The following is a 12,576-nucleotide window of genomic DNA, read 5'->3' as shown; positions in this document are numbered from 1 at the left end:
AGTTTAAGTTTTTTGACCAAAAACCACATTTTTTTACCCAAATCACAAACCGGTGGTAAGATCATTTTGATTTGAACAATTTCCCAACTAGACACCCAAGGTAATAGACCCACCAAATATCATGGCAATCGTTTCAGTGGTTTTTGACTTTAAGTTGTTTACACACACACACACACACACACACACACACACACACACACACACACACACACACACACACACACACACACACACACACATACATCCACACAGACAGACAGACAGACAGACAGATGGGTGGGCGATCCCTATAGCACTACTGAACCTCAGTTCAGTTGTGCTAAAAAAACTAACATCATCAAGAAAATTTCTTTTGCTATCAATTTTAGAACCCCAAACTTCACAGCCATAAGTCATAATAGGAACAATTAAACGATCAAAGAGATCTAAAGCTACATCAATAGAAATATTCTCATTTGGAGAATAGTTCTACATAAACTAAAGAGAGCTCTCTCATGGATTTAAGCTTTAAGTTATTGAAGTTTTGTTTAAATTTATCATTAGCAGAAATAATGATACCAAGATAACGGTATTTTCTTACACGGTCGTGAGTAATGCTATCAAAATAAAATTTCACACCCTTAATTAATTGATTTCCTTTATTTAATACAAAGACTTTGGTTTTCTTAACATTGACAGTTAATTTCCACTTTGTACAAAAATAATGTAATTTATCCAAGCAACATTTTTGCAACCCAACTTTAGTTTCAGAGAACAATAATAGATCATCAGCATATAAAAGACAATTCAGAGACAGAGTTGTAAGTTTCACAGGGCTATCGTTCAAATCAAAAATAGATGGTAAATCATTTAAAAAGATGTTGAATAAAGTTGGACTTAAGTTACATCCTTGTTTAACACCAACAAATGAATGAAAGTTTCTTGGTAAGACCAACATCAGTTTTAACACAGTACTGTACACTGTCATACATAGACTTAATAAGGTTATAAAATTTACCATTTATACCATATTTTCGTAATTTCCAAACTAAACCTGTGTGCCAATAACACTATCAAAGGTCTTGCGAAAATCAACAAAACAACTGTAAAGATGTTGATTGCTATCATTGCCCTAAGATGCAGAATAAACATATTTTTCAACTACTGACTTAAGTACAAAAATATTATCAGAAGTTCTTCTTTTATCTCTAAAATCTGACTGAAATGGAGTATAAATGTTATTTTCTTCCAAAAAAATGAACAAGTCTACTATTCAACACAGAAGTAAAAAGCTTAGCCAAACAACTACCGGTAGTCACAGAAATACCCTTACCAGTATAGTTAGAAGGATCACATTTGGCACCAGACTTATATATAGCAACCAACATGGCACTTTTCCAGGTAGATGGAAACTTACCAGAATAACAAAGCATTAAATAACACACAAAGTGGTTTAAGCAAAACATGACTGCCAAATTTCAACATCTTATTCAAGATACCATCAAAACCAGGAGATTTACCACATTTCAATCTATGCAATGTTTTTAATATTTCTGATTCACACATTAAGAGTCTTGTCTATCCTACTATCATCAGATTCCATAGAAAACAACTCACTCTCTATGTTCTTAGAGGAAACATCATCAGATGATGAAATTTTCAAACCCAGTTTTTAGCACAACTGAACTTATAAGGTTCAGTAGTGCTATAGGCATGGCAAAGTATGTGTGTGTGTGTGTGTGTGTGTGTGTGAGTGTGTGTGTGTGTGTGTGTGTGTGTGAGCGTGCGTGTACGTGTGCATGTGCGCACATGTGTGTGTGTGTGTGTGTGTGTATGTATGCGTGCATGTGCGTGTGTGTGTGCGTGCATGTGCGTGTGTGCATGTGTGTGTGTGCACGTGCGTGTGTCTGTGTGTCTGTGTGTGTCTGTCTGTGTGTGTGTCTGTGTGTGTGTCTGTGTGTGTGTGCGTGTGTGGACAACTTAAACTCAGAAACTGCCAGATCGATTGCCTTATTATTTATTTGGTGGAGAGATTACTTTTGCTGGTGTCTAGTTGGGAAATGATTCAAAGCAAAATTATAACATCACAAGTATGTGATTTGGGTCAAAATAAGTCATTTTTGGTTTTAAAAAGACAATTTATTTTCGCATTCACTCGGGCCTGGCCATCGACCTGGTTCAAACTGAACATCTCAATGTGAACCCCCATATATTAGGTATGCTAGCTATATAAATCTTGATGTTATCATCTGATGACAATGACTTTATCATTTTACAGACCCATGAAGACCTTGACACCAAACGATCAGTAGTCCTGAGTGAAATAAATGGCATTAAACCATGGACTGTTTACAAAATCATAATACAAGGTCGAATTAATACAAACACCTATGGAATACCAGTTAAACTAACAGTAGAAACTAAGGAGGAAGGTAATATTTAACAATTTAAAGTCAAACTAATAAGATATCAAATATAGCTTTACAGAAACTGAGTTATATCTACCAGATATGTAACTATAAAATAGTTCTATAGTTATATCTACCAGATATGTAACTATAAAATAGTTCTATAGTTATATCTACCAGATATTTAACTATGAAATAGTTCTATAGTTATATCTACCAGATATGTAACTATAAAATAGTTCTATAGTTATATCTACCAGATATTTAACTATAAAATAGTTCTATAGTTATATCTACCAGATATGTAACTATAAAATAGTTCTATAGTTATATCTACCAGATATGTAACTATGAAATAGTTCTATAGTTATATCTACCAGATATGTAACTATGAAATAGTTCTATAGTTATATCTACCAGATATGTAACTATAAAATAGTTCTATAGTTATATCTACCAGATATGTAACTATGAAATAGTTCTATAGTTATATCTACCAGATATTTAACTATGAAATAGTTCTATAGTTATATCTACCAGATATGTAACTATAAAATAGTTCTATAGTTATATCTACCAGATATGTAACTATGAAATAGTTCTATAGTTATATCTACCAGATATGTAACTATGAAATAGTTCTATAGTTATATCTACCAGATATGTAACTATGAAATAGTTCTATAGTTATATCTACCAGATATGTAACTATGAAATAGTTCTATAGTTATATCTACCAGATATGTAACTATGAAATAGTTCTATAGTTATATCTACCAGATATGTAACTATAAAATAGTTCTATAGTTTTATTTACCAGATATGTAACTATAAAATAGTTCTATAGTTATATCTACCAGATATGTAACTATGAAATAGTTCTATAGTTATATCTACCAGATATGTAACTATGAAATAGTTCTATAGTTATATCTACCAGATATGTAACTATGAAATAGTTCTATAGTTATATCTACCAGATATGTAACTATAGAATAGTTCTATAGTTATATCTACCAGATATGTAACTATGAAATAGTTCTATAGTTATATCTACCAGATATGTAACTATAAAATAGTTCTATAGTTATATCTACCAGATATGTAACTATAAAATAGTTCTATAGTTATATCTACCAGATATGTAACTATAAAATAGTTCTATAGTTATATGTACCAGCTATGTAACTATGAAATAGTTCTATAGTTATATCTACCAGATATGTAACTATAAAATAGTTCTATAGTTATATCTACCAGATATGTAACTATGAAATAGTTCTATAGTTATATCTACCAGATATGTAACTATAAAATAGTTCTATAGTTATATCTACCAGATATGTAACTATAAAATTGTTCTATAGTTATATCTACCAGATATATAACTATGAAATAGTTCTATAGTTATATCTACCAGATATGTAACTATAAAATAGTTCTATAGTTTTATTTACCAGATATGTAACTATTAAATAGTTCTATAGTTATATCTACCAGATATGTAACTATGAAATAGTTCTATAGTTATATCTACCAGATATGTAACTATAAAATAGTTCTATAGTTATATCTACCAGATATTTAACTATAAAATAGTTCTATAGTTATATCTACCAGATATGTAACTATGAAATAGTTCTATAGTTATATCTACCAGATATGTAACTATAAAATAGTTCTATAGTTATATCTACCAGATATGTAACTATAAAATTGTTCTATAGTTATATCTACCAGATATGTAACTATGAAATAGTTCTATAGTTATATCTACCAGATATGTAACTATAAAATAGTTCTATAGTTTTATCTACCAGATATGTAACTATGAAATAGTTCTATAGTTATATCTACCAGATATGTAACTATAAAATAGTTCTATAGTTATATCTACCAGATATGTAACTATAAAATTGTTCTATAGTTATATCTACCAGATATGTAACTATAAAATAGTTCTATAGTTATATCTATCACTGACATATATAATATAGCTTTATAGTTATATCTACCACTGACATATATAATATAGCTTTATAGTCATATCTATCACAGATATATATAATATAGCTTTATAGTTATATCTACCACAGATATATATAATATAGCTTTATAGTTATATCTACCACTGATATATATATAATATAGCTTTATTGTTATATCTACCACTGATATATATATAATCTATCTTTATAGTTATATCTACCACTGATATATATATATATATATATATATATATATATATATATATATATATATAATATAGCTTTATAGTTATATCTACCACTGATATATATAATATAGCTTTATAGTTATATCTACCACAGATATATATTGCTTTATAGGTATATCTACCAGATATATATAATATAGCTTTATAGTTATATCTACCACAGATATATATAATATAGCTTTATAGTTATATCTACCACAGATATATATTGCTTTATAGGTATATCTACCAGATATATATAATATAGCTTTATAGTTATATCTACCACTGAGATATATATATATATATATATATATATATATATATATATATATATATATATATATATATATATATATATATAACTCGGTGAGTGTCAATCTGCTAAGATAGTGCTCTATACCGCAGTGGCAGAGCGTAATAGCGTAATATATATATATATATATATATATATATATATATATATATATATATATATATATATATATATATATATATATATATATATATATATATATATATATATATATATATATATATATATATATATATATATATATATATAGTTTTGGTAGTACTGGAACTCTTTCTTGGGTGTAACTCGGAGTTTCACGCATATTGCGATCATCAGACACTCTCTCTGAGTGTCTGATGATCGCAATATGCGTGAAACTCTGAGTTACACCCAAGAAAGAGTTCCAGTACTACCAAAACTATTACGCTCTGCCACTGCGGTATAGAGCACTGTCTTAGCAGATTGATACTCACCGATATATATATATATATATATATATATATATATATATATATATATATATATATATATATATATATATATATATATATATATATATATATATATATATATATATATATATATATATATATATATATATATATATATATATATATATATAATATAGCTTAATAGTTATATCTCCCACAGATATATATATATATATATATAATATAGCTTTATAGTTATATCTACCACTGATATATATATATAATATAGCTTTATAGTTATATCTACCACAGATATATATATATAATATAGCTTTATATTTATATCTACCACTGATATATATATATATATATATAATATAGCTTTATAGTTATATCTACCACTGATATATATATATAATATAGCTTTATAGTTATATCTACCACAGATATATATATATAATATAGCTTTATATTTATATCTACCACTGATATATATATATATATATATATATATATATATATATATATATATATATATATATATATATATATATATATATATATATATATATATATATATATATATATATATATATATATATATACCACTGATATATATATAATATAGCTTTATAGCTATATCTACCACAGATATATATAATATAGCTTTATAGTTATATATATACCACTGATATATATATATATAATATAGCTTTATAGTTATATCTACCACTGATATATATAATATAGCTTTATAGTTATATATACCACTGATATATATAATATAGCTTTATAGTTATATATACCACAGATATATATATATATATATATATATATATATATATATATATATATATATATATATATATATATATATATATATATATATATATATATATATATATATATATATATACCACTGATATATATATATATATAATATAGCTTTATAGCTATATCTACCACAGATATATATAATATAGCTTTATAGTTATATCTACCAGATATATATAATATAGCTTTATAGTTATATCTACCACTGACAAGTATATAATATAGCTTTATAGTTATATATATATATATATAATATAGCTTTATAGTTATATCTACCACTGATATATATAATATAGCTTTATAGTTATATCTACCACTGATATATATAATATAGCTTTATAGTTATATATACCACAGATATATATATATATATATATAATATAGCTTTATAGTTATAAAGTTGATTTTTATAGTATTTGCAAGCTATATTCCATATTGTAAATCCTACAGGTTTTATTTCTGGTGTCTCCATGTTATGATAATGTTTTGTTTATGACTATTTCTGCTGTACTTGAAATATTACTCAAATCATTCAAAAATGTCATAGTTTCCCTCGTTTTATCAATAAGCATACACAATGTCATGTACACTAATAAGTATTTCACTATATACATTTTTTTCATTCATGACCTGGAAAATACTCATAATATAAAGACCTAATGATTGTTTTTATCCATGTGTTATTTTGTTAGTTCCTGGGGAAGGTGTGACAGTCACTTCTGTTGATTACGTCACTAACTGTACATGTTCTGTTAATCTACGGCAAGTTACAGTAACTTGGTTGGTAAGTAATTGAATACAACTTTTACCATATATTACTTGTTCTGTTAATCTATGGCAAGTTAAAGTAACTTGGTTGGTAAGTAATTGAATACAACTTTTACCATATATTACTTGTTCTGTTAATTTATGGCAAGTTACAGTAACTTGGTTGGTAAGTAATTGAATACAACTTTTACCATATATTACTTGTTCTGTTAATCTATGGCAAGTTACAGTAACTTGGTTGGTAAGTAATTGAATACAACTTTTACCATATATTACTTGTTCTGTTAATTTATGGCAAGTTACAGTAACTTGGTTGGTAAGTAATTGAATACAACTTTTACCATATATTACTTGTTCTGTTAATCTATGGCAAGTTACAGTAACTTGGTTGGTAAGTAATTGAATACAACTTTTACCATATATTACTTGTTCTGTTAATTTATGGCAAGTTACAGTAACTTGGTTGGTAAGTAATTGAATACAACTTTTACCATATATTACTTGTTCTGTTAATCTATGGCAAGTTACAGTAACTTGGTTGGTAAGTAATTGAATACAACTTTTACCATATATTACTTGTTCTGTTAATTTATGGCAAGTTACAGTGACTTGGTTGGTAAGTAATTGAATACAACTTTTACCATATAATACTTATATATAATGCCTTGCAGTTTACTGAAAGAGGCTTGCTGTACACTGGGGTGAGGCATTCTGGGAAACAAACAAAGTTAGGAACTTTTAATCTCTTCTGAGGTTATTGGTTAAAGAGATAAGGAGTCACTTTGTGTATTTCCCCCCAGTGTACAGAAGATATCTTCTAGCCCAATTTGCCCATCATTATAACTCTTATTTCAAAGCAATCACATAATTAGTTCAAGGGCGACCTGGAACTTATGAATTACTGTGGGTTCTTACGTTCTATCCACTTCCGGTTTACAACTCTGTGGGGGGTCTCCATGTTTCCCAGCATGCATTGCGGCAAACACTAGCCCTTGGGGACCCCCTATCTCCATTGCTATTTGCGTAAGCTAAAAACGTTTGATAGCTGACAATATCGTGTTGAAGGTGGTACTGTACTAAAAGTTGTGGAGTTGAGGAGTCGTGTTTAAATGCTGAGTCCAAAGGTTACGTGTTTACGCATTCAAATTTCAATGATTCATATTTTGGTTGCTTTGATCGTAACACAAATTTGAAAACGCGAAAATTGTTTTTAATGGATGGCAAAATATTTCATCATGTGGGACACATTACTCAGTGTTTGACAGTATTAGGTAAATTGACTGCAAACTAAATTCACAAGTGCAAGTCAAAACTACATGTACGGTACTTCCGATGACCTTTCACTGTACAAGTACGCGATTTCTTGTGTTCAAGATCTTTCAATGATTTTCTATCCACACCCCTTGAAAAGTATGAACGGCTAAAGCTCTTTGATGATGAATATTAAACTTGTCCTATTTACGAAATCCATCTGTATTTACCAAAAACAATTGGCATAGACTCGCCAACAATCACACGACATGAATTCCACATGTACTCCTCCCCCGATAGGGCCGGCCTTCGTGTACAGCGACTTGCTCCGAAGTCGAGTGTACTTGACTACTACTACGTGGTAGTGATATACCAATCAAGTCTAGTTTTTGTCTAGTGACAAATTTGTTTGTCAATGACGTCTGTCAACATCAATATTATTTAAACTCTCATGAACAATTCAAGACGTTTTTATCGTGTTATTCCATAGACCCTCCACCTCCGTGGGTGGAGGGTCTATGGTTATTCTGAGTGAAATGAATGTCAACAGCAATTTACAGAGGCCGAGATACATATATGTGGACAGTGGCACGTACGTCATGTCAGCAAAGACACGACTACCAAAAACTAACTAATTTGATAGAAGACATGTTTATTTGTACAAAACTGTCGAATCAAAATCATGCTTTTACTATGTGTATTAAACTGAGTTTGATGTAACACATACTGGGTGTTAGAGTTTCTCTTTTGCTTCAAGTTCTAGAGCTTGTTGATGGTACATGGTGTTGCATGTAGGCTGTAGCATGTTTCTCTCTGACGGAGGTATCAGAGTCCTCGATGACTTTTCCTTATTTTTCTTAGATGCTAACTTAGATGCTTGTTCCTACCTTCTATATCTTACTTACTGAGCAAACCATTTTGATATAGAATATGATGTCCCCAACTGTGCCCTGGAACTACCACGCTTTTGCTTGCAAATGCATACTAGTGTAGAATTCCATTTGTGAAATACAGCTAGGATAAAATCAGCCTTGGTTTTGTTCCTCTTAGCCATTATTTGTTACATTGCAATCATTTACAGCCAATCAATGAAGACTATTGGTATGGTAACTTAACACATCACAAAGTAGATTACTGGATTGATGGACTAAATGATACTAAAGAAACCATATTTACGGATGCCATGGCAACATCTATTGAATTGGATAATTTATCAAGATGGAGGAACTACAACATCGTTGTACAAGTTTGCAATTCTGCTGGTTGTAGCCCACATGAATACTACCCATACACTCTAGCACCACATTCCATAGGTATGTTGTAGCCCACATGAATACTACCCATACACTCTAGCACCACATTCCATAGGTATGTTGTAGCCCACATGAATACTACCCATACACTCTAGCACCACATTCCATAGGTATGTTGTAGCCCACATGAATACTACCCATACACTCTAGCACCACATTCCATATTAGGTATGTTGTAGCCCACATGAATACTACCCATACACTCTAGCACCACATTCCATAGGTTTGTTGTAGCCCACATGAATACTACCCATACACTCTAGCACCACATTCCATAGGTATGTTGTAGCCCACATGAATACTACCCATACACTCTAGCACCACATTCCATAGGTATGTTGTAGCCCACATGAATACTACCCATACACTCTAGCACCACATTCTAAGGTAAATAATAATAATGATGATAATATAAATGATAATAAGAAAATTTATTGCAACCTTATCTATATTACCAGATGTCAGTACAATACAATAAAGTATAAAGAAAAATACTTGTATTAACCAAAAACAAAAGAAGTAGTTTCACAATGTGAAACTCAACACAGCATATTGGTTATACAGATAGTGATGAGCCTCTGAGGCCACATGTAATCAGAGGGCCTGAAAGGTAGTAAATGTATTTGTTGAATGTATTATCACGAGGCAGCTGGTATATTTTTGTTAAAATGATATTCTCGAATTTTGAATCAATGTTGAATAAATTTGCTTATTTCAACTAATGCATTTTTAGTCCCCGCCGGACAAAGTCCGGGACGGGGACTTATGGATTGGGATCCGTCTGTCTGTGCGTGCGTCCGTCCGTCCGTGCGTGCGTCCGTGCGTCCGTCCACAGCCGTTTCTTGGAGATGCCTGGACCGATTTTTTTCAAACTTGGTACAGGGGCAACATACAATGGCATACATATGCACGTCAATTTGTTTCATGATACGATCCAATATGGCCACCTAGTAGCCATTTTGTTTGTGAATTTTCCATGTCCAAAGCCATAACTCAGACTTGCTTGAACAGATCTCATTCAAAGTTGGTATTACAGTGTTCTATGACATACATGTGCATATTCATTGTTGTTGTGATACAATCCAATATGGCCACCTGGCAGCCATTTTGTTTGCGATTTTTCTATGTCCAAAGCCATAACTCAGACTTGCTTGAACAGATCTCATTCAAAGTTGGTATTAGGACAGTGTTCTATGACATACATGTGCATATCCATTTTCGTCGTGATACGATCCCCCATACCCAACCAATCCTTTATTGTTGTAGGCATGTTCCATGTCCAACAAGCAGACACAACATATCTAAGTCTTTTGATTTAGGTTCACAAGTGTTGTTGCATGATCAGAGTAGTGATAATTCCTTAAAACCCAATCATAGCGGGGACTATGTCATTCTCAATGACTTGTTGTCATTTACTTTAAAAATCTTTATGAGATTTTTATTATCCGTGCTTGTACCAGAATATATAGTTCTTTCCTTTCATTTTGATATCCTGTACAGCGTAATAAAAAATGCTCCTCGTCTTCATACAGGGCATGTCCTGCTTGATAAGGTGGTGTTTGTATCTTCCAGTTTCTATATGTAAAATATGTGCATTAATTCTAAGTTTTGTCATTGCTGATATGTATTGTGGATTTTTAATGTCTTCTAAATAGTTTTCAAAGTTCATATCCATTTTAATTTGTCTATATGTACTTAGTTTGTTTTTATGTTGCTTGTCCTTGTCCTTCATTGTGTCCATTATATTTTTGTGGAGAAGTAACTTCAACTTTTCTTTAAATCTAGCAATTAGGTTTTCACTATTTGGAGTGGTTTGGTTCAGCTGTCCAGACCTTATCCATACTCAAAAGTTTTAGTGTTTGCTTCATTCCTGTGGCCCATGATTGTATTCCACTAGACTCCAAATTTTTACTCAGACAGTAAGCTTCCTTAGTTAGGGTAGTTTCTGCTTTCTGTGAGATGATCTTTAGCTAATATTTGAACATTTGTGTCAGGCCAGATGCTAGTAGGGGATAGCAATGGGGGTATAGGTATGTTGTAGCCCACATTAATACTACCCATACACTCTAGCACCACATTCCATAGGTATGTTGACATCTGTGATAATGTCCGGTATACATTTGTTGTGAAAATTCCCATTTTGCCTACTAATTCAAAGTGTATTTGATACAAATGTATCCCATTCAAGTGTGTACACTAATGGTAATGGTAAGCTTTCTTAGACCTTGGTCTTCAAAATCAAATCAAATAGCCAAATTATACTGACAGTCTCAAAGCGTACATTAATTTTAACATGCATCAGTCAATGTCAACTAAACCTGGTACAAATGACAGATACTATACAGATGCATGAATATGAAATTACAAGTAACTAATTTCACAGTTCATATTTTTTCAAAAATTTAATACTGAATCTCTAGTTCGTAAAATCAGTAAAGATGTGAAGAATAGACAAGTGAACTTTTCCTTCATATTTGTAATGTAGAAGAAATTTACAAATCAGTCTACTAAAATGTATCCTATTCAAGAAGGATGTGAGACAAAAAAGCCTTGTAACTATTTTATCTGTGTTTTTGCCCCAGCAAAAAAAAAAAGTTAAGCTTAAATAATATTGTCTTTGAGTAAAGTAGTATAAGCACAATAGTCACATGCCAAGTAATAAAACCCCAGGGAATGACAGCATAACACTTGATTTTTACAAAACATTTTGATACATGGATTGGCTCCCATCTTTTAGATTTTCTAAATTACTGCTATGAAAAGGGTGAATTGAGTACTTCTCAGATGCAAACAGTAATCACACTTATTGAGAAGGCAAAATATAGATTGGAGCTAGACAACTGGTATCCAATCTCTTTGCTGAATGTAGATTATAAAATGGGTTCACCTAAAATGTACTCCCCAGAGTATATTGATAATGAAAATCAAATCAAACAGGATATGTCAAAAGGTCAAAGGTCAGCATATAAGTGATACAGTTTTAAATATCTTTACAGTATACCGATATTAAAGATCATCATATTCCAGGTGTTTTACTATGTGTTGATTTTAAAAGGGCCTTTGATTCATTTGAATGGTCCTT

At 30.6% G+C, this 12,576-nt stretch overlaps 1 protein-coding gene across 1 annotated transcript in view; it reads left to right on the top strand.

The window, feature by feature from the left end:
• LOC144436455 (uncharacterized) overlaps nucleotides 1-12,576 on the top strand; it is an 89,723-nt gene that overhangs the window by 18,385 nt on the left and 58,762 nt on the right. Inside the window, exons 5-7 of the mRNA XM_078125254.1 lie at nucleotides 2,258-2,411; nucleotides 6,855-6,946; nucleotides 9,263-9,494. Of these exons, the coding sequence (XP_077981380.1) occupies nucleotides 2,258-2,411; nucleotides 6,855-6,946; nucleotides 9,263-9,494 (478 nt within the window). The remainder of the gene's footprint in view (nucleotides 1-2,257; nucleotides 2,412-6,854; nucleotides 6,947-9,262; nucleotides 9,495-12,576) is intronic.

The sequence above is a fragment of the Glandiceps talaboti genome, chromosome 6 (genome assembly GCF_964340395.1).
Source record: "Glandiceps talaboti chromosome 6, keGlaTala1.1, whole genome shotgun sequence".
Lineage (NCBI taxonomy): Eukaryota > Metazoa > Hemichordata > Enteropneusta > Spengelidae > Glandiceps > Glandiceps talaboti.
Note: the sequence above shows the minus strand (reverse complement) of the source record. Positions and strands in the feature narration are given on the sequence as shown.